The following is a 25,083-nucleotide window of genomic DNA, read 5'->3' on the forward strand; positions in this document are numbered from 1 at the left end:
TAGGAAAAGAATAGAAGTAGTAGAAATGGATTATCTAAGGAGAGCGTGTGATATATCTAAAAAACGTCATATCAGGAATGAAGATATTAGAAGGAGGACACATACTGTATATTCCAGTGTAGATAAAATTGAAACTAGACAACTAGTGTGGTATGATCACGTGAAACGAATGAATGCAGATAGATGGCCAAAACAAGCTTTAAGTTACATACCACACCAAAGAAGAAGAAGGGGAAGACCTTCAGTTGCCTGGGAAGAAAATGTACGGCACACATCATGAAAGATAGAGCCATCAAAGAAGACGAATGGATGGACAGAAAACGATGGCGGTCGAAATGCGAGAAGCGGCAGAGGCTGTAGGAACCTCGCTGATAGATAGATAGAATAACAACCAAAATAGTCATGAGACATTGATCAAACTTAGAAAGAATATAAAGGTGTGATGCCTATTTAATATTTTGTCGACAAAATATAATTTTTTCATTTTTTTTTGGATAATTTTTAATTGTTTAAAAAAATTGTTATAAACAAATTAACATTTCTCAGAAATTGTTTATTATATTCTAATTTTAAAAAATATTTAAAATGCGTATTTCGTAGGTCTTGAAAATGAATGCTTTAAAAAAAATTTCCAACCATTTGCAAAAAAGTTATGTAACAGCAAAATAAATATACGATTTCCCCGTTGTTTATAATTTGTTGTAATTGTTTCAAAGCTTAAAAGTGAGTCTATGGTACAATTTAATTACTCACAAAGAATGTCAAAAATTAGTGCAATGGTTATATTTTGATCAAAGGTTAAAAATACTTTTTTTGTAATTTTTAGCGCAAAAGTAGGCCTGATACAGAGTCGGAGCTAAAATGTTCACTAGAAGCGACTGACACGCAGCATACATTATTTATTAAATTGTACGTCGCGCGCCCTATCGTCGCTCCGAGTGAAAATTTTAGCTACAGTACTGTATTAGTCTACTTTCGCGCGTGTAAATTACAAAAAAATATATTTATAATCTTTAATTAAAATATAACCATGAAACTGATAATCGATATTTTTTTGTAAATAATTAGCTTGTACTTTAAACTCACTTCTACGCTTTGAAAAAATTAAAAAATTATAAACACCGTGGTAATCGTATGTTTAATTTGCTGTTTCATAACTTTTTTGCAAATGGTTGCAAAAAAGTTTTAAAGCATTCATTTTCAAGATATTTGAAATGCGCATTTTAGTTATTTTTTAAAATTATAATATAATAAAAACTTTCTGAGAAACGTTAATTTGCTTATAACTTTTTTTTTAACATTTAAAGATTATGCAGAAAAATAAAAAAATTATATTTTGTCGACAAAATGTTAAATAGGCATCTCATCTTTATAAGATTTCAAAGTTTGATCAGTGTATCATAATTATTTTGGTTATTATTGCGACCGTAAATTATTAATTAACAAATGAATTGTTGCTAAAATATTTGTTTAATGTTCACCAGCTTCTGGAACTATAATCTAAACCAAGAAGGGTTTTAAGTCACCAAATTATTTAATTATTGGTAGATAATTACTTATCTAAAACTTTATTTGAAAATTAAAGATTTTGTTGGAAAAACCCGCATTTTCCGAGGACAATTTTCGTCGGAGCAGATCGGGAAAAACCCGTCTCTATGCAGAATTTAATCACGGTGAATTTTTATTTGGGTGTTTTGGTTGTAAAGTTAAAATCTTCGGAGTTATAGAGCAATAATTGAAAAAAACACGATTTTCGGACGCCATTTTGTTTATAAAAAAGTAGCACACTCTCTGAGGACTTTGCATACCTATATTATTAATATATAGGATCTTATAATTCGATTCTAGCAATAAAATTGCTGGTAAATAACTTTTCCCAAAAATGGTCTATTCTCCCATAATCAGCCCAGACTATTATTTTTTAACAATATTGCTGTAATAATATTGTGGCTAAACAGGTAAATTTTGATTGTATAGTGGACAAGCCCTTTTTCTTCACTATGCACACTGATATAGCTTTACTGTTTTAAATGTGTCTCTCTCAGTTCCTACCGTTGAAAGCGTTTAAGGCTGATGCCACATTATGCGTTTTGAACGGATGCGGTGAAAACGCATCCGTTTCCAACGCAACCGGACCGACCTGTCACACTATGCGGTTAGTCTTGTGCAGTTTGTAAGCGCGTACCGATGACTCAAAACGCATCTGTTTCCAACGCAACCGGACCCATCTGTCACACTATGCGTTTTCACCGGATGCGGTGGAAACGCATCCGATCAAAACGCATAATGTGGCATCGGCCTAAGTGAAATTCATACTCAATAATCCGATAAAAACTTCATCTTAAGACTGCCCGAAATTTCAAGATAAATATCGGAGCCGTTAACAGACGTCTACCACATTATCATACCAGTGCCAGATTCAAGATGTATGGAATAAAAAGAAAATCATACATCTGAAACTTAATATGTGAAAACCTGAACTGTGTAATTGGTTATAATCAAATCCCGAATTTCAGGCACTCCTAGTTTTGACTAGACAATCCTCAGGTCTAACTGACGGTCTTAGTCAAAGCCCGAAATAAATTACAGTTTCGGCCTTTGGCTAATCACACCTAGGAGAGACTAAAGTGTACTTTACATTACATGATTTATCATGTGATTTGTCATATGATTTGGTCACGGAGTGAAATTTACATGTTTACACTGTCATTTATCATATGATTTTGTCATAAGCATTGTGTTTTATCATAAGCATTGTCATGCGGCTCGTCATGGGCCAAATCATATGATAAATCACATGATAAATCATGTAGTGTAAAGTCGACTTAAGTTGGTCAGGCAAGGGTCGAAATTAAATTTTGTGAAATCGGGGTTTGACTAGTCAAACCTCAATCAGCTATTAAAATGCCGTAATTTGTTAGATAAGGTTTAATAAAACGTCATGTTTGTAATTTTAATGTTTATTAATTTTATACTGTCGTAATTAAAATTAAAAAAATAGTATTTATTATCACATGTTGGGGCATTATGGCATTTAGAGTTGCACAATACGTTAGATCTTTTACACTTACATAATTTTGAAAAGCATTTCTTATTGCAGTAGCATGTTATAAAGCCTTGTCCTCCAAATTTAGAGTCTTTTGTACTAATTCCTCTTAGAGACTAATGAACGTCTTGAACATCTTCGAAATTAAGAAAATTCTCTTTGCATTCTCTTATTTGATTTCATGGAAAAAGTTAGTTTATTGTTCCGTATTTCGTACCAACTCTATATAAACCGTCAATTGTTTTATCTTGTATGATACCCAAAATATTTCGAGCATCTTCTTTGGCTCTATCAAAGCTGGGAATAGGTATTGTTTCAGTTTTTCCGACCGAAATTGAGTGCATAGTATGCACCAAGTGCGCTGTCAGCGCGCACAACGTGTACCACCGTGACAGCACAGTTGGTGCATACTATGAAGGTGTTGAAATAAAAGTTCCATGAAAGGCGATTGAAGGTCTTCATGTCCAGGCTAATGCTATGAAACAATTAAATGAAAACAAATATGTCCTCCAATTTCGGTAGGAAAAAATATACCAATACCTATCCCAAGCTTTGATAGAGCCAGAGGAGATGCTCGAAATATTTTGGGTATCATACAAGATAAAACAATTGACGGTTTGTATAGAGTTGGTACGAAATACGGAACAATAAACACATTTTTCCAAGAAATCAAATAAGAGAAGGCAAAGAGAATTTTCTTAATTTCGAAGATGTTCCAGACGTTAAGCTGTCTCTAAGAGAAATTAGTACAAATGACTCCAAATTTGAAGGACAAAGCTGCTACTGCAATAAGAACTTTTCTTCAAAATTATGTAAGTGTAAAAGGTCTAACGTATTGTGCAATTCTAAATGCCATAATGTCTCAACGTGTGATTATAAACACTATTTTTTTATTTTAATTACGACAATATAAAAATAATAAACATTAAAATTAAAAGATGGCATTTTATTAAACCCAATATAGCAAATTACATTTTAATAGCTGATCGGGGTTTGTCTAGTCAAAACCCCGATTTCATAAAATTCAATTTCGACCTTTGCCGGGCCAACTTAGTCTCTCCTAGGTTTGACTAGTCAAAGGCCGAAACTATAATTTATTTCGGGCTTTGACTGAGACCGTCAGTCAGACCTGAGGATTGCCTAGGCAAACCTAGGAGTGCCTGAAATTCGGTCTTTGACTGTAGATACATTAAAATAGAAAAAACACACATGAAATAATGTTAAAATAAGCAAACTCTCTAATTATCTATTTATCTTTAAAGCAAAATCATAACTTCATTTTAATTATGTGTAATGTAAATAGTTTCCACCTTTGAAGAATTTTGTTAATCAACAAGTATTTTAGCGCAAAAATTATAACCGTTAACAATTTGTTACCATCAAAGGTAGAACTCAAAAGAAATTTTTGCTCGTACATCAAAAGACATGAAAAATTAAAATCAAATTACAGTGAGCCATCTGCATTATCATATTTAATAAGGACGACTTTACCTTTCCAGGATTTTGCGTTTCCGCATTTAAAACGAATGTGGGATTAGGATTTAGGATTTATTCTGATAAATAAGTAAAATGTAGGTAAATGAAAAATGCCATATGTTTCTATACACAAGGATAAAAGGAATAAATTGAGAAGTGAGCGATATCTGTAATAATTTTATAACCGCTATTTTGTAACCGTTATGTTATAACTGTTATTTTATAACCGTTATTTAATAACCGTCTTATATTACAACCGTTAACAATTTGTTACAATTAACAATACGTTAACAACTTGTTAAATTAAAAGACATGAAAAATTAAAATCAAATTAGAGTTAGCCATCTGCATTATCATCTTTAATAAGGAGGGCTTTGCCTTTCCAGGATTTTGCGTTTCCGGGTTTAAAACAAATGTGGGATTAGGCTTTAGGATTCATTTGATAAATAAATAAAACTTGGAGTCGGAAAAATGAAAGAATACCCATGAACGATGACATCAATCACTTATTTTGTATTTGCTGTCTTTTTCTATAAATAACAAACGTTTTTTATAGAAAAAGACAACAAATACAAAATAAGTGATTATTATTATTATATTAATACCCATGATCGTTCATGGGTATTCTTTCATTTTTCCGACTGTCGATAAACGAAATATTTGACATACGGTCGAGTCCATGATTCTTTACCTGCGCGTATATATTTAAAGAATACGAAATAAGTCGGAAATCTATTTTTCTACGGCCGTGCTAAAACAGCCACTTTCTAGCGCGCATTTTGTTTCCGAAAGTTGCACTTTTCCGCACGGCGTGCGTGAAAGTAAATTTTCCCGCACGGCGTGCGGGAAAGTAGAATACCTTCTAATATGGCATGATAATATACTATAATACATGCAATAAACTAATATTTAGATATTACAGTGGAACCCCGTTAACCCGGATTAATTGGGACCGCGGCGATCCTCCGGGTTATCGAAAATCCGGGTTAGCCGGAGAAAATGGTAAAAATTAATAAAATATGGTATGCTTACAGATAAACCCGTTATAATTGTCACACGGACACTGGTAAACCACGTTCGCATTTCACACAAAACCACACATACAAAGCGTCGTCAAAAGTCTCATTCTTAGCTTTATTAGCTTTGCACCGATTAAACTGTCTTTTGTTATCATTTTGAAAAAAAAATTCTTCGATTTTAGTTCTATTTTTCTTCCAATCTGATACTGTAGATGTACCGACACCATAATATAATGCTGCAAGATTCACCTTTATCAATTCTACTTAATGCTTCTAGTTTCTTTTCCATTGTGACTACAACATTTTTACGTTTTGTTGCCCTTATAGATAAAAGACACGCAAACACAAAATCTGAATAAATTTACGAACGATTACAAAACGGAAGCGAACAATAATACGACTTTACTACACACAATACCGTCTCTGATGTTATGTTATTTAATAACAGTGATGACTAAGACCATTGTTAAAAAAAGAATTTTAATAGTCTTTTCTAAACAATGCTAACACAGGCAGTTTCAAAAAAATAAAGGATAATACAGGTGCCTGTTGTTTTCGACAAGAATGTGGTGTATTATAAGTCATTTTTACTATGGTATATGTAGTTCAATCCGGTTCCATTATCTCTCAAATATTATATTACATAGAGTTGGTACAAAACCTCGTGAACCTTGAAAATGCGTATGTATAACCGAAATAAAATGAAGCCAAAAACATACGACTATTTTATTTGCTGCGAATTGCGCGACAGGGTCCCATCTGCACCCTGATATTTTCAGTAATGTCGGATTCATCAATCGTTTCGTTCGTATATTGACGTCACCAAATGAATGAATTAGGTTCACGAGATTTTGTAACAGCAACACATTTTTATTGTTGAAATGTTTGTCTGATAAAAATCGGTCCGGGTTAGCCGGAGTTCCGGGTTATCGGGGGCCGACTTATTGGGGTTCCACTGTATTTACTAATTTATTTCAAATGTATCTTATTGTGTTCATGTTTTAATGAAATTAACGCAGTAATTCGATGAAATAAAATTATTTTGACATAATATTTAAACAATTAAAGTAGACAATTTAAAGTAGACAATTACAATGGTTTTAAATCGTCGTCATGGAAACCAATATCGTCGTCGTGGTAACCCATTATATTGAAAGTTTGGTTTTGACAACCTTGTCAAAGAATTAATTTGTGTATTTTCACTCCTAATTATAAATTGATATGACTATATTTTGTGGCTATTTTCCAAACGTACCGCCCTAGAAAAAATATTGTTCCTAACTCATGCGGAAAGTGTCTTCCCCGCACTCGACTGCTTGCCAGAACTCCGCTTCCGCGTCGTTCGGGTCAACGGCAGTCTCGTGCGTGACAGTATCACTTTCCGCACTAGTTAGGAAAATAACTATTTTCTACAGCCACTATCAAAATGCACTTTTCTGTACAGTTTTATGTTAACAAACTTTTTCACAGTATAAGATATATGACATTAGTGTGCAGAAAAGTGGAGTTTCTGTGTCAGAAATTTCTTTTCTGCACAGTACCATTACATTCCAGAAAAAAATTATAAATATAATTACAACGTGTTTTGTTGAAATGGTTTTATTTAAGATATTAGGTTTGATAGTACTTTTCAAGAAAGAACCGATTTAACTACATCTCATGTCTGAGAAATCTGAAAAATTCGCTACCGGTACTTTAACATATTATTTTTAAATTTTAAATTTTGGTATATCATAAATAGTTCAGAGAAATAAGGAAAAAAAATAGCCTGTTGGTGACACAACCCCCTCCAGGCCAAAACCAAATTTCTTGAGTAATATGGACATCTATAATAATAACCTATATATTTCCTGCAGCCGATTTTGATGATATACATAGTTATAAACAAATGAAGATCAAAAAACGGTAAATTTTCGCTTTTTTCGTCTATTACTAAGAAAATAGTCATTTCAAACAAATTTGAGAATAAGAAACTCATAAACGGTATAAAAAACTTCAATATGGCGTTTGCTTAATATGTCTATCCTTATTGGTTGCTTAGAAAATTGCAAAATAAATTATAAATTTTGAGTTTTTATAAATATTTATTACTTATGTAAAAATTAACTTAGAACCTTCTTACTACACGGAATGCTGAGACTTATGGTGCTTAATTCATACCCTAAATTTCGAAGAAATTGGTCAAATAGTTTAAAAGTTATTTAATTTGTTTATCCCAAATTTATTTTTTTTGCAACACTGTAAGTCAGAAAATGATGAAGCTACAGTAATACTTTGGATAGTTTATGGAAGCAGGAAATTTACAGTATTAATTTAATTTAAAAAAAATTACAAAAAATAATTATAAATATTGCAAAATTATTTTGCAAAAACATGTGAATTAAATAAATGGGGAGGCTAACTTTGTCCCTAATTGTCCTAGGACAGTTGTTTTTCTCTTTCTAAATGTGTATAAAAATTCAGTCTTTCTAAATATGAAAAAATAATTTTTCTACAGGTAACGGTTAAAAAGTTATTCTAATTGTTTATAAGTAAGCAAAAATTCGACATATTTTTTCAAAATAATTTTACACTGTTTAAAATTATTTTTTGTCATCAAAATACAAATAGATGGAGAAAAAACATACTCGTTTAAAAGAGCCAAATAAATTATTTACCTGGGAGCCAAAATAGATGAAAATGGTCATGAAGAAGGGGAGATAAAGACAAGAATAGCTAAAGGAAATAAAAAATATGGAGCATTACGCACATTATTGAAATCCAAATACGTATCAAGAAAAACAAAAATAAGAATTTATAAGACTGTTATCAGACCTACAGTAACATACGCAAGCGAAACATGGGTGGTCAAAAAGTCAGAAACAGACCTGTTAGAAAGATGGGAGAGAAAAATGCAAAGAGCAATATATGGAGGTGTAAAAATAGAAGGTCAGTGGAGAAGAAGAACCAATAAAGAATTGGAAGAACTATATCAAGAGCCAACGATTACGACGACGATCAAAGCACAGAGAATACGATACTTGGGGCACATAGAGAGAATGGGAAGTAAACGAATGCCAAAAATAGTACTTTCACGAAGACCAATACAAAAGAGGAGGAAAGGCAGGCCAAGGAAAAGATGGAAGGACAGTGTATATGAAGACTTGAAGAAAAGTAACATTGAGAGGTGGAAAGAACTAGCATTGGACAGAAGGAGATGGAGAGAGGTTGTGAAGGAGTGTATAAAAAGACTGAAGTGTATTTAAATAAAATTTATAAGTTATGTAAGTTATATTAAGTTATTTACTATATTATTTATGTAATCAGAAATATAAACATTTTAGCCCTAGGCCTACAAGGCCTGTTGCGCTTAATAAATATATAATATTTTTAATAATGGTAATAGTATAAATGTTCTTCTTTCATAAACTGTCCGAAGTATGATTATAGCCTCATAATTTTCCGACTTGTAGTGTTGCAAAAAAAAATGAATTTGGGAAAAACAAATTAAATAACTTTTAAACTATTTGACCAATTGCTTTGAAATTTAAAATATAATTTAAGTACAAGAAGTATCAGCATTCCGTTTAATAAGAAGGTTCTAAATTAATTTTTACATGAGTTATGAATATTTTTAAAAACTCAAAATTTATGATTTATTTTGCAATTTTTTAAGTAACCAATAAGGATGGACATATTCAGCGAACGCCATATTGAAGTTTTTTATACGATTTATGAGTTTATTACACTCAAATTTGTTTACAGTGCTTAACTTTTTGGTAATAGACGAAAAAAGCGAAAATTTAGCGTTTTTTGATCTTCATTTGTTTATAACTATGTATATCATCAAAATCGGCTGCAGGAAACATATAGGTTAATAATATAGATGTCCATACTACTCAAAAAATTTGGTTTCGGCCTGGAGGGGGATGTGTCACGAGAAAAATCTTATTTCTCTGGACTAAAATGACCACCTTATTCTAAGTAACGTTATGTTTTCTGTTTACGTCTCTGTTTAAAGTGTAGAGAAATTGATATAACATGTAAGACAGTTATTATACTTAATTATCGAATAGAAATTAAATTATGGGTGTTACAACCGTTTTATTTTACAATTTCATTCTTAAAAAATATTTACAATTACGAATTAACCAACAAAGATTTAGCAAGATACGTCGAATGAAGTAGATAAATATGGTGGAAATCTGTGACGGCATAAATATTACGTCAAATGTGATATTATTTTATAATAATTATTTAAAATAGTTTTAATTCAAATAAATTAAGGCAGTGCATTAATTTTTTAACTGATTTCTGTGTAATTTGTTTAGGTATAAGGAATTTAAATTGATTAGGTAGTATTAATTAAATACAGCTTAAAATTTATTATTATAATAAATCTTCGTTTGGAAATTGTGATTTTTATTTTTAGCAAAACTGTGGTTGCAGAAAAAGTATAGTGTGAAACACGTGCAGAAAGGTAATTTCTCACTCGTTTGAATTGCTGCTCTCGCTGACCGCAAGATTTCAAACTCGTGAGAAATTAGTACCTTTCTGCACTTGTTGCACAATATACTATTTTAGAGCACAAACATAAATGCTCCAATCGAACACATGAGAGTATTAAAATGCTTGGAAATGATGAATGGTGTATATGTTATAGTCAAAGCCCGAATTTCAGGCACTCCTAGGTTTGACTAGGCAATCCTCAGGTCTGACTGACGGTCTTAGTCAAAGCCCGAAATAAATTAAAGTTTCGGCCTTTGAATAGTCAAACCTAGGAGAGACTAAGATGGTCAGGCAAAGGTCGAAATTTAATTTTATGAAATCGGGGTTTGACTAGTCAAACCCCGATCAGCTATTAAAATGTCGTAATTTGTTAGATTAAGTTTAAGAAAACATAATTTTTTAATTTTATCGTTTATTTATTATTTTTATATTGTATTACTAAAAAAAATAGTGTTTATTCTCACATGTTGAGGCATTATGGCATTTAGAGTTGCACATAGACCTTCTACACTTACATAATTTTGAAGAGCATTTCTTATTGCAGTAGCATTTTATAAAGCCTTGTCCTCCAAATTTAGAATCTTTTGTACTAATTTCTCTTATGCCTCCACTACACATCGGCAGATGCGTCTGCGGATGTATGTATTTCACGTCGGCAGACGCATCTGCAGCACATCCGATACTTGTCGGTTTCTCCAGCACAGATCAAAGTATTTCAATGCCAAGACTGAACGACCCTTCAGATGTGTGGTCAGCGTGTTATGATACATCCACCGACGCGTCTGCCGATGTGTAGATGAGGCATTAGAGACAGCTTAACGTCTGGAACATCTTCGAAATTAAGAAAATTTCTGTGCATTCAAAATTGTGAGATATTATAGTACTAAAAGTACACCGTTTCTTTAATTTGAAAAAAAAATTAAAAAAAAAACAACTCTTTAGAAAAACGAAAACTGGTACCTACGTTTATTTATCTTCCAGAGAAAAACCGATTTTATCAATTTCGAAATTCTAGTACAGGTCATATGCGCCAGTTTTGGGTAGGTCGACGGATATTTTATCGCACAACTTTTTGTCTCTAAGTTTTAAGCATTTTTGATACTTGATGTATAACGTATGAGGTATTCTAGTACTAATAGTTACTTTTGCATCAAGTCGGTAAAATACACCGAGTATTTTTGAAAATTTTTTTCAAATTCAAAAAACTAAAAATTTTCAAATCGATTTTTCTAGAAAATGGTGCATTCTATCGACTTAAAGTAAGAGTACCTTTTAGTAACAGAATGCCTCATAATTTAATAATCCAGTGTCAAAAATGCTTAGAAGTTAAGACAAAAAAGTTATGCGATAAAATAACCGTTGCTCTACCCAAAACGGACGCATATGACCGGTAATAGAAATTCGTAATTGATAGAATTGATTTATTTCTGATAAATAAGCGTACCAGTTGTCGATTTTCTAAATAGAAGCGTTCTGGAGATATTTAAGAAAAATTAATTCCAAGGACGCCATCTTCAAAAAGCTCTAGCTCCCTTAGGAAGCATTTTTGGACTAGGTGAATTGGGTTAAATTGTCTTAAAATTATCTGAAGAATCTCCGGTCTTCGTTTGTCGGGAGAGTTTCTGGACATCCTTTATGCAACATTGACGCCAACTTTTATTGAAACGTGAAGATTCCATGTTAACCATTTTATATTACCCAATAATTAATTTAAAATATGTAAAAATAAATAATGAATATTACCTACGTATTTAAAATGCATGTGTGCTCAGTGTTTGATATTGAAAATACCCTCAAAGCTAGTTCAGCCTAAATCCACGATAATATGTCGTCATTGTGGACTTAAAATCGCCAATATAGTCGGTTCGCTAAACTCAGACACAACTGGCTAGTTATTTTTAGTAATTATTTTTTTGTCAATTTAGTTACATTTTTACAGACTAGACGTGACTGAAAATTACTACACAACCAAACCCACGTGCCCAACATTAAGAGTAAACAAACATAAATTTTAAGCCAATAAATAATCATTTATTTACACCATAATATAATGGTACTGCACTGGCGAAGCGTCCATGTAACCACTGTTACCATTGGTAACAGTTAAAAATCTTGCAAATAAATATTTTATGACGATGAATAATTCTATTTACCAGTATTTTTACCAATAGAAATATATTATTATATTATGTGGTAATTGAATAATTCTATTTACCAGTATTTTTACCAATAGAAATATATTATTATATTATGTGGTAATAGTACCTAACTCAGTAAATAACTCACTAAATAGCCAACTACTCGTAGACACGAAAATATTGGCGAGTTTATGTGACTCCGTTGCACTTTATTATACTCTGTTACCAGACTCATTTCTGGTGACAATGGTTATATACGCACGCTGGTGCTCGGGACCGGCTAGTGACTGAAAATTTTGAAGAAGCGACGGCATAAGCGCGCTGTGTATCAGTAGGGCTGTTACCAAATTTAAAATTGGTTACAGGACCTATAAAAAGTGTGCGTACAGTTAACCATAGATGAGTGTCGCTTCTTAATCGATCAACTACTTGAAAAGTAATTCTCCTTGTATAATTTTGAAGAAAACAATGAGATTATTAAAAATGAAAGACCTATTTTAAACAATTTAAAAAGGAATCAACAAAAGTAGTTCGATATTTTAAATTTAGTTGGTACAGCGAAAATCCTTGGTTATATTATCGTTGCAAGAAAAATATACTGTCTTGTTGGCCATGTCTTCTGGTTTCTACAGAAAAATGGGTGGACCAGGTTCACGATTTAAATGGTGTTAGATTTTTAAAAAGGAGACATCAAATTTCTCCGTTACCTGCATGTAAGGTGTATACCCAATTTGATTCAGTTTGGCAAAACAAAAATCAATAGTTCTCTTAACCAAGCTTTTAAAGCAAATATTGCTAAACATAATGAGTTTGTTCAAAAATAGATAGGTATATGGTTTATCCTTAGCACACTTATAAGAGATACTGCATGTTTTTGGGCCAAACAAGAACTAGCGTTTCGTGATCATTTTGAGTGCGACGACCCTAACAATCGAGGCAATTAAGGGGAATTGTTAACATTAATTGCCAAAAAAAGATCAAAAATTTTGTCAACATCTAGAAACATTTGTTTTTTCGAGAGTTTCAAGTCATATACAAAATGATATTATTGAAGCTACACTCACCGGCACAAAATTCCGCCACCCAAAATTTTTGATTAAGTTTGACAATTTATAACTTTATTATTTTTGTGCTCCGATTTTCAAGATTCTTGCACCAGTTTGTAGGTACATGTATTCATATTGTTTGGTATTATTCCGGTAACAAAAATTTTTGCTTGCATGTCATTGTACAGGGGTGAAAGGAAACGTTGTATTTTCTCCTAATTTTAAAAAATTCTGTGGAAAAATGGAATAGCTGATTTTGTTTCATAGTCCTGTCATATTTTCCCGGAGGCATCACCAATATTTTGTTTTTTGAATTATCCGAATATCTTTTTTCTTGTAAGAGCTGTACCATTTTTTGTAAATAAAAACACTGATTGACTCATACAATTGAGGTTGGATTGATAAGATTAGAATGGCCCGCATGCAGCCCAGATCTCAATCATATTGAGCATTTACGGGATGAATAAGAAAAGCTATTTGCCGTCATCCTAGGCCTCCAGAAAAGTTGGTACATTTATAACCCTAGTAGAGGAATATCGGACTATTCCCCAGGCAAGGAAAACACATCTTTATTAGATGCTAAACAGATTGCGAGCAGTCGTTGCTGCAAGAGGTGGACATAACCGCTATTGAATTGTTTTGTTTTCTTATTAAATTTGTTTTGTTTTGTTAATTTTAGTGCGTTTGATATTTTTAATTAAATAAACCTTCAAAGCAGTGTTTTTAATTACAGCTCTTACAAGAAAAGAGATATTCAGATAATTCAAAAAACAAGACCTTAGTGATACCTCCATTATAATACAAAAAGGGTATGAAACAAAATCAGCCCCTCAATTTTTCCACAGAATTTTTTAAAGTTAGGAGAAAAACAACGCTTATATTCACTCCCGTATAATGCCATCTAAGCAAAAAAATTTTGTTACCAGAATAATAGCAATTGGCATCAATACATGTACCTACAAACTCGTGCAAGAATATTGAAAATCGAAGTACAAATAATAAAGTTATAGATTGTCAAACTTAATCAAAATTTTTGGGTGGCGGAATTTTGTGCCGGTGAGTGTATATATACATTTAGCCATATCTTCATTTTTTTAAATAAGATTTTTTGCATCTGGTTTTGGTAACACTTCAGAAAAAGTCACGCGTCGCCACTGTGGTATTGATAACAAATGAGAAAATTATTTATTATACGAAATAAAAACATTTTCTGAAAAGAAATTCCACAAAACGTCACATTCCATTAACGTCACGAAACGTCACATAAAAACATTTTGAGAAAAGAAATTCCACAAAACGTCATATTATGTCACAAAAATGCTATTGCAATAAAAAATGCTCTTCAAAATTATTTAAGTGTAAAAGGTCTAACGTATTGGGCAACTCTAAATGCCATAATGCCTCAACATGTAAGAATAAACATTTTTTTTTATTTTAATTACGATAATAAAAAAATAAACATTAAAATTAAAGAATGCCGTTTTATTAAACCTAATCTAACAAATTACGACATTTTAATAGCTGATCGGGGTTTGACTAGTCAAACCCATATTTCATAGAATTAAATTTCGACCTTTGCCTGACCAACTTAGTCTCCCCTAGGTTTGACTAGTCAAAGGCCGAAACTGCAATTTATTTCGGGCTTTGACTAAGACCGTCAGTCAGACCTGGGGATTGCCTAATCAAACCTAGGAGTGCCTGAAATTCGGACTTTGACTATAACGTATATACAATGGTTTCATTGGTGAGTAACCAATGGAACCCTTAGCAAGAATTAAAATGTCGTACCAAGCAAGCAATACAACCTTTCCTCTATACAGCAGCGGCTATAGGATGATTAAATACAATGTGTAGCTGATATTGGTATAGAGAATGGAGATATGGACGTTGAAAATATCCCCCATTAACAAGTTTGAGGCTTTGGAAATGTGCACTTATAGGATATCTGGGACATATCTTCACCCTAATTAGCAAACCTCGTATCTTCATTTTTAACCAAAATGTGTGAATAATATCCTGAGAGTGAAAAGATATGCAATCAATTACGAAATATTGAGAGCAAGAAAGGAATAGGTCGGTAACAAATGCCGTGGTTACGGAATATAAAGAACTGGATAGGCATAAATAACACTGGTGAGCTTATGAATTATTATTATTTGTTAATATTAACACTGTATGAAAATATACTATTTAAAGGAGGTGTATTCTTCATTTTCAGTGCCTAATCCGGTCCAATATCACTTATTATCAAGGCACTCATGGTTTTATTAACGACTCTTTGAAACAGTTGAGAGTACCATTCAGAGAGTCTTACCATTTTTTTCTGTTCCATGTTTCACCAAACTGAGATTCAGTTCACCACATACTAATTCGTTTTATGGTAATAATTTGTTTTGATGAATGATACGCAGTAAAATCTAAGTACATCTCGTCTTTTAAGTTATATTCAAAAATAAAATTTTATTAATTCTGCGACTAGTCTATAACAATTTGAACATCTACAAAGTAACACACATATACAGAAAAAATACAAAACATAACAAAATTTATTTCACTTAAATAACTTGAATTATATAATTTAATGTATCTATTAATGTTATTGATGGAGGCATAATAGCACAGAAAGAGTTGCTGGCCCTTCAAATCTTCCCTTACTTCCCTTGAGTAGCACTCCCTGCGTGAAAGAAGATATAACTACAAATTACCATAGGCTCAGTTACGGGCTTTTAAATGGTCGGACACCTAACGTCACTAAAGATTGAACATCTTCTCTGGATTGCCATGATATTCAACACCACAGATATTCTTCTTCACGTGCCATATCAGAATTATCCGACGTTGCTGATCACCATTGCGAAGGCTTCTCGGTATTTTGCAATATGGAATAATTGTCCTGCATTTGATATCTGAGTCCATTCCTGAATGTTTTTTAACCAAGAAACTTGCTTTCCTCCTGCACCTCTATGGCCCTCTATTTTGTCTTTAAGGATCAGTTGTAATATTTTATATTGACTTCCGCTCACTATATGTCCCAGACTGCACCATACCAAATTACGGATCAAAAATAGTTCTTAACCATTCTTTGTCTTAGTTCTAAACTGAGAAAATTATTGCAAATAAATGGCTTCATTTTCATAAAAGTAGTTTTAGTCATTGCTATTCTACGTTTTATTTCTATGTCTGGATCTAGTTGGTCCGTTATCACAGTTCCCAAATATGTCATTTTGTGAACTTTCTCAACTCGGACTCCGTTTAGTTGAAGCTTTGCATCGGGATGTGGTTCACGACTAAACACTAAAAATTTGGTTTTGTTTGAGTTTATTTTATTGCCCATTTACTCTCCTACCTCGAGAATACGATCACGCAGAATTTGGAGACCTTCAATATTATCTGACAGAATTACTGTATCGTCTACCTATCTAATCACTTTAAGTAGTTCCCCCTTGATTTTTATTCCATACAGCTGTCTCTCAAGTGCCTTTTTAAATAACTGGTCCAAGTAAACATTGAACAATGTTGGCGACAAAATGCAACCTTGTCTGACTACTCGTTGTATGAAGATTTCATCGGTGTAGTTATCTCCAATTTTTACGATAGTAGCTTGATTCCAGTACAAATTTTAAATAACACGAATATCCTTGTCATCTATCCCGATATTTTTCAGTATTTTCATTAATTTTACATGCTGTACGTTATTGAATGCCTTTTCGAAGTCCACGAAACATACAAATACATCATTTCTTTGGTCACGGCATTTTTGTAATAGAATGTTAAGCGCAAAGAGTGCCTCCCTGGTTCCCATTACATTTCTAAAACCAAATAACCAAATTGGGTATCTTCGAGATCTTCTTCGCATTTGCGTCTAAATCTGTTGTGAAGTATTCTTAGGAAAATCTTAAGAGTGTGGCTCATTAGGCTAACTAATCGATATTCTAAGCATTTTCTCGCATTGTGTTTTTTAGGTATTGCGACAAAGATGGATTTGAGCCAATCTGTGGGAATCACTCCGGTATTATATATTGAATTAAAAAGTCTTACTACTACTTTTATGTTAGCAACTCAGTTGGTGTATCATCTGGACCACAAGCTTTTCTAATTTTACCAATATGTATAGCGTGTTCTACATCGCATTTCATAATTTCTGGGCCGTAGACCACAGATATAAACACATTGAATATGCATATAAATTATTAATAATATTTCATATTGCTACTGCAGCTTAGGAGTATCCCAGATTAGTTTCATATTTACTTATAGATTAAAAATTTTGTACATTTTAATGGTCTCTTAGTAAAATTATTAGGATGAATAAAATGAGATTTTCCTTTCAGTTTGAACAACTAGCATTCACGTGGATGGAACGACAAAAACTGGGAGGTTCGTATTCGTCTCATAGAGCACAATCAGAAAAACACGTTGTAGTGTGCAGTACAACGTTACATGCGGATACAATTATGGATTTTCTTAACGAGTTCTACGCTCATCCTCTTCTGCAGGTAAACCTTAATTTAAAATTGAGAATAATGCATGGCTTTATATTACATTGTTTAGAGTTTATTATTAAGGTTTAGTTTTCATTTTGCTCTACGTTTGTTTCGACGGTGAATAAAGAAGAAGGAAAAAAGTATGATCAACTTAATGTTAGTTGTTCAGAATGCTAAAAATATATAAAATATCAAAACCCGGAATTTTATATTGTAAATATAGACGGAGAGCTAGAGGCGAGAAATCATCGTCATAAGTAATATGGAGTTTGGCATGTGAAATGTGTCTATTGTATATTGATAACTATGACCCCTTTCAGGCTGACACCTCAGTGGATACAGGAAGTAGCAATAAGGGATGAAAGGGGAAAGTTGGTGCAGTCATTAAATGTTTTCACCTTCTATTTTATTAAACCTCCATCGATTTGCATGAAAATTGGTGAGTAGTTAGAGCATAACTCAAGAAACAAAACTGATATGGTGCCAACGTGCGCTTTTACCCTGGGGGTGGATGCCACCCCTTCTCGGGGGTAAAAACTATTTTATTAAAAATAACCCCACTAATCGATAGAGGGACAAATTTTAAGCAAAATTTGTTACTTCTAATTATTAAAATAAATCAATACTTTTTGAGTTATTAAAGATCAAAAATTTGAATTTTTCGTGAAATAAATGCATGATGTAAAGCGGTTTTTCGTCAATAATTAAAAAACTGTAAGTTTTATCAAAATAGTTATGATTACCAAAATTGAAGGTAATAAAAAATAAAAGAGATTTTTTGTTCGAAAAACCTTTGAGAATTAATAAAAAGTGAGTTATAGGTGATGGAATGTATATTTTTTTCGGCTAGTACCCAAATAAGGTAATAAAAAATAAAAGAGATTTTTTGTTCGAAAAACCTTTGAGAATTAATAAAAAGTGAGCTATAGGTGATGGAATGTATATTTTTTTCGGCTAGTACCCAAATCTAAATATTCATGCTCAAATAACGGGAAAACAGTGCATTTTATAAAATATATTTACTCAACACTTGTCAAAGTACTCAAGAATACCTATCAAGTGAGCTCCAGATGAAGTTTATAACATCAAAGCTAAGCAAGTGATGATGAAAATAAGAGAACCGTTTCGAGTTTTTAGGAAAAAGTGAAAATTAAAACATACGGTATTTATATATTTATTTTGAAATTTGTTAACAGAATAATTTTTAAAGGAATTTCAAGAATGAAGTTAGGATTATAATTTATTATTAAGTTCGCTTTATTACAATTTAAATATAACAAGTTAAAAATGCGAGCATTATTATAACGAAAACTTGGTTTTTTATGTATTTAAATTCCTAATATGGAAAATTGCTATTATGAAAAGTTGTTTAGAATTAAAAATTATGTTTAATGTGCAATTATAACCTACTATTTAAATATTGTGAGCTATAAAGGCACTTTACTGAGCGAATTTCCTGAGAGAAATTCATATTTTTTACACATCGACTAAAATCGATACAATTTTATATAATCTTATGTTTATGATTGCATCTTGGATTTTAGACCGTGCAGATCTTTTTATGAAGAATAATTTTTGTTCGTAAAATTAATAATAAAAGAGTTATAAATGAAAATGATGATTGGTAGGTATCTCTAAATTGAGAAAAAAATTAAATATTTTCTTTTTATTAGAAGAATGTAGATAATAGTTACATTATTATAATAATTATTAATTATTTAATTATAATAACAACCATTTCATATATTAGAACACAGTTTTTAATTCCAAACAATTTTTCGTAGTAAAAATAATTTACAACAGTGTGAAAAAAAGGTACTTTAATCTTGAGCGAAATTTATATATATATATAACAGCGCTAACAGGCCTTATAGGCCTACGGCTTCTAAATTCTGGATAATATTTCTCCATTCTGTTCGGTCCTCTGCACTCTTTCTCCAGTCCTTCACCCCGATTTCTTCCAAATCCCTCTCTGCAGCCTCTAACCATCTCTTCCTTGGTCGACCTCGTCTCCTTTTTCCCAATGCTCTGTCATTCAATATTCGTTTGACGTTTCTAGTTTCTGGCATTCGAGTAATATGTCCCAGCCATCTAACTCTTTGGGCTCGTATTTTTGTCGTTATTTTTGGTCTCCCATACATCCTCATTACTTCTTCATTTGTTCGTCTCCTCCAGGTTTTCTCCGCTATCTGTATACCTCCAAAAATTTTTCTCAGGATCTTCCTTTCCCATATCTGTATCTTCTTCTCCTCTTGTTGATTCATTACCCACGTTTCGCTCGCATACAACACTGTGGGCCGTATTATCGTTTCATACATTCTGATTTTCGCGTTTATTGATACATTTTTTGCTTTTAATATCGTGTTTAAGGCACCCACAACTCGACTTCCCTTCAATAATCTTTTATCTATTTCTTTTTCTTCCCTTCCAGTACTGGTTACAGTCACTCCCAGGTATTCGAATTCTGCTACTTCCTTAAATTTATATTCATCTCCTTCTCCTTTCATTTTTATATAGTTATCCTCTTTATTTATATCTCCTTTCATTACCATGTATTGTGTTTTTCCTTGGTTGATTCTTAATCCATACCTTTTTGCTTCCGCTTCGAACTTTTGGAATATTTTTTGGAGATGTTCCTTTGTTCTTGTTAGGATGACTAGATCATCAGCGTAAGCTATAAACTGCTGTCTGTTGTTAAATATGGTACCGCTTGTATTAATTTTTATCCTTCTTACTATGTGTTCTAGTACCAAGTTAAATAAGTCTGTAGATAGAGGGTCACCCTGTTTCAGTCCTTTATTCACTGTGAATTGTTTTGAAAAATTTCCTTCCAGTGTTATCCTGTTTTTTGTATTGTTGAGCGTCATTCTCACTAATTTAACCAGCTTTCCTGAAATACCCAAGGATCTCATTGCTTCATATAGCATATCTCGGTCTACTGAGTCGTAAGCCTGTTTAAAGTCAATGAACAACATGTGTAGTCCCAAATTTTGTTCGTAGCTGTTGTTCTGTATTAGTTTTAATAAACATATTTGATCTGTTGTTGATCTTCCTGGTCTAAAACCTCCTTGGTATTCTCCAATGATCTTATTTACCTCCTTTTGCAATCTATTTCGGATGATTTTTGCAAGTATTTTATAGGCCACTTCTAATAGCGATATTCCTCTATAATTTTCGCAACTTGTTTCATCACCTTTTTTGTAGATTGGACAGATGAGTGCATTGTTCCATTGTTGCGGCATTTCCTCTTTTTGCCAGACTGTTAATATTAGTCGGAAAATTTTTTCTTGCAGCTTTTCTCCTCCTACTTTAAAAATCTCTGCCGGAATTCCGCTTTCTCCTGCGCTTTTGTTATTTTTTTGCTTCAATATTGCTTCTTTTACTTCTTGTAGTGTAGGTTCTTCTTCACGTTGTTGTTCTGTGTTATCCTGTTCATGTTGTTTTATTTCCTGGGGTTCTGCTTGTTTATTTTCATTTAATAGTTCTTCAAAATACTCCGCCCATCTGTTCAATTTTTCTGTTGTTTCTCCTAAAAGCACACCGTCTTTACCTCTACAATAACTTGTTTTACTCTTTGCAGTTCCTCGAGATTTTTTTACTTCTTGGTAGAAATTTCTTATTTCCTTGTTTACGTATGATTCTTCTATTGTTTTCAACTGTTTGTCAAGATGTTCTCTTTTCTTTTTTCTGCAGATTTGTTTTACTTCTCTTCTTGCCATTTTATATTTTTCTGTAGTATCCTGTGTATTATTTTTGTCTTTTTCTATTTTTGCTTTATTTCTACGTATCAATGCTATTTTACAATCCTCGTCAAACCAGTCTCTTCGTTTCTCTGCTTGTGCTTTTCCTAGACATAGTTCCGTTGCTTCTGTCATCGCTATCTGTATATTCCTCCATTCTTCATCAATATCTTCTGCGGTGGGGTAACGAAGTCTTTTATTTATCTCTGCCACAAATTTGTTTGCCGTTTTTTCTTCTTTAAGTAATTCTATCTTGTATGTTAATCTTTCTTTTGCTGTTCTTGGGTTTCTTGGCAGCTCTTGTTTAAGTTTGGCTATCGTTAGAATATGATCGTTATTGGTATCTGCCCCTCTGTAGCTTCTGGAATCGGTAATTGCTCTGATATGTTTACTTTCTATTAATACGTGGTCTATCTGGTTTTTTGTCCTTCCATCTGGAGATATCCAAGTTATCTTATGAATATCCTTATGGTCAAATCTTGTGCTTACAATTTTCATTTTATTTTCTGTTGCAAATTCAATTAATTTTTTCCCATTTTCATTTGATTCCTTATGCAAACTTTTTCCACCCGTTATACTTCTGTAAATCTCTTCTCTTCCTATTTTGGCATTCATATCTCCTACGATTATCTTTATGTCATATTTCTGAATTTTATCCATCAAATTACTTAGCTTCTCATAGAACTCTGTCTTGGTTTCTAGGTCTTTTTCTTCAGTGGGGGCATGTGCATTAATGATGCTAATTTTTCTGTACTTTCCTCTTATTCTTAAATAACATATTCTATCTGATATTGCTTGGAAGTCTATAACTAATTTACTTATTTTTTCTGTCACCATAAATCCAACTCCAAAATATCTGTTTGTCCCGCCACTCTTAAAAAAGGTTCTTTTTCCTATTTTGACTATTTCAGTTCCCAACTGTTTTGTTTCTTGTAAGGCCAGGATGTCTACTTTGTAATTCTCCATAATATTATCTAAATTTTTTAAGGCACCCTCTTCGTACGTACTTCGTACATTCCAGGTTCCAATTTTTATTATTTCCTCATGTTTTTCTTTATTTGTATCGTTTTTTCCCTCATTTTCCAAAGTCGTTATTCCTTTTTTTGCCATGTCAATACCATATTTCAGCCGCTGTTCTTCGTTTATTAGTTTTTTGAATTTTCTATCAGCTGTTCTCTCTCCTCGTCCCATATCCAGATTTTGCCATTTACTATTAATTTCTTGTAGCCGATTTTCGTTTGCTTACCTTTGCTTCTTTCTTCCTTTGCTATTTTAGTTATTTCCTTTTGTATTCCTTTTTCTTTCGATGTCAAATCGTTGTTTATATAGATACGGTCTTTATGCTGTTTTAGTTTACTTTTCTTGTTTAGGATTTCCATTTTATCCGTGAAAGTTTCTGTCTCTATCTAAGTTTATAACATCAAAGCTAAGCAAGTGATGATGAAAATAAGAGAACCGTTTCGAGTTTTTAGGAAAAAGTGAAAATTAAAACATACGGTATTTATATATTTATTTTGAAATTTGTTAACAGAATAATTTTTAAAGGAATTTCAAGAATGAAGTTAGGATTATAATTTATTATTAAGTTCGCTTTATTACAATTTAAATATAACAAGTTAAAAATGCGAGCATTATTATAACGAAAACTTGGTTTTTTATGTATTTAAATTCCTAATATGGAAAATTGCTATTATGAAAAGTTGTTTAGAATTAAAAATTATGTTTAATGTGCAATTATAACCTACTATTTAAATATTGTGAGCTATAAAGGCACTTTACTGAGCGAATTTCCTGAGAGAAATTCATATTTTTTACACATCGACTAAAATCGATACAATTTTATATAATCTTATGTTTATGATTGCATCTTGGATTTTAGACCGTGCAGATCTTTTTATGAAGAATAATTTTTGTTCGTAAAATTAATAATAAAAGAGTTATAAATGAAAATGATGATTGGTAGGTATCTCTAAATTGAGAAAAAAATTAAATATTTTCTTTTTATTAGAAGAATGTAGATAATAGTTACATTATTATAATAATTATTAATTATTTAATTATAATAACAACCATTTCATATATTAGAACACAGTTTTTAATTCCAAACAATTTTTCGTAGTAAAAATAATTTACAACAGTGTGAAAAAAAGGTACTTTAATCTTGAGCGAAATTTATATTTTTTAAAATACCTCCTATAATATAGATAAAATTTGCTATCTGATGATTGAATCGTAGGTTTTAGACGATGCAGAAATTTTTATGAATTATAACTTTATTTCGTAAAATTAAAAATAAAAAAGTGTCCCGTAATATATGTGTCCAACTTAAGTAGACACACTGTATATTATACAATATAATATACATAATACATAAATAATTGGGTAGACAGCACCAAAAATTTGTAACCTGCCATTTAACATTACTTACATTAAAATTAATAAGTAATATTTATTTATTTGATATTTCAATTCTTTTACAGTTTATATGAAGTAATATATTTTTGAAATAATATGAAATTCTCATTAACATTTTTACGTACAGTGTCTCCATTGTAGAATATTCTCGCTATCTAAAATTGCTAAAAAATCATAAATTGCTGTCCCGAGATGCAACTTGTCTTTGAGGTCGGTTATCTCGAAGATGGTTTGAGATATCGAAATGCCGTTTTCAGATTTGGATTCAGGAGACAAAACTACATTGACATCGGTACATAAGCTCCAGATATTGCAGGGGTGGCAACGCAGGAACGAACGAACGGACTTTGCGAATTTATAAACGAAATCAAAATTTTCGTTGAAAATACTATTTATTTTTCACTTCAGCTGCCCCCCCCCCTTCAGTTTTTACAGTACTTTTATACTATAATTTTCGTTAAAAAGGCACGTTATCTTGTTTATTCACCGGTTGTGTTCCCTTGCCCCCCAATTTTTTTGGTCCAGAACCGCCCCTGTATAAACTGAATATGGACAGAGACTGAGGGTGTCCAATAATGGGCACATTTGACATAATATTCAAATACATTTTTGCTATATTTTATATAAATGTCTTAAAACAATTTTAAAAACTTACATAAATAATATAATAATTAAGCTCCAAATTTTTGGAGCCTAAACTTTAAAAAATGTTTGTAGCATAATGTTTAATGGTATCAACTTTTCCCGGAGCTCATTTGATACATATTTCTAAGTACTTTGACAAGTGTTCAGTAAATATATTTTATAAAATGCACCGTTTTCCCGTTATTTGAGCTTGAATACATAGATTTGGGTACTAGCCGAAAAAAAATATATATTGCATCACCTATAACTCACTTTTTATTAATTCTCAAAGGTTTTTCGAATAAGAAATCTCTTTTATTTTTTATTATCTTCAATTTTGGTAATTATAACTATCTTGATAAAACTTAGAGTTTTTGAATTATTTACGAAAAACCGCTTTACATCATGCATTTATTTCACGAAAAATTCAAATTTTTGATCTTTAATAACTCAAAAAGTATTGATTTATTTTAATAATTAGAGGTAATAAATTTTGCTTAAAATTTGTCCCTCTATCGATTAGTGGGGTTATTTTTAATAAAATAGTTTTCACCCCTGAGAAGGGGTGGCATCCACCCCCAGGGTAAAAGCGCACGTTGGCACCATA

At 31.9% G+C, this 25,083-nt stretch overlaps 1 protein-coding gene across 1 annotated transcript in view; it reads left to right on the forward strand.

Moving 5' to 3' along the window:
* Positions 1-25,083, forward strand: part of LOC114330269 (potassium channel subfamily T member 2) — a 630,795-nt gene that overhangs the window by 180,293 nt on the left and 425,419 nt on the right. The window contains exon 4 of the mRNA XM_050662017.1: positions 17,545-17,709. Coding sequence (XP_050517974.1) covers positions 17,545-17,709 — 165 coding nt within the window. The remainder of the gene's footprint in view (positions 1-17,544; positions 17,710-25,083) is intronic.

This window comes from Diabrotica virgifera, chromosome 9 (assembly GCF_917563875.1).
Source record: "Diabrotica virgifera virgifera chromosome 9, PGI_DIABVI_V3a".
Taxonomy (NCBI): domain Eukaryota; kingdom Metazoa; phylum Arthropoda; class Insecta; order Coleoptera; family Chrysomelidae; genus Diabrotica; species Diabrotica virgifera.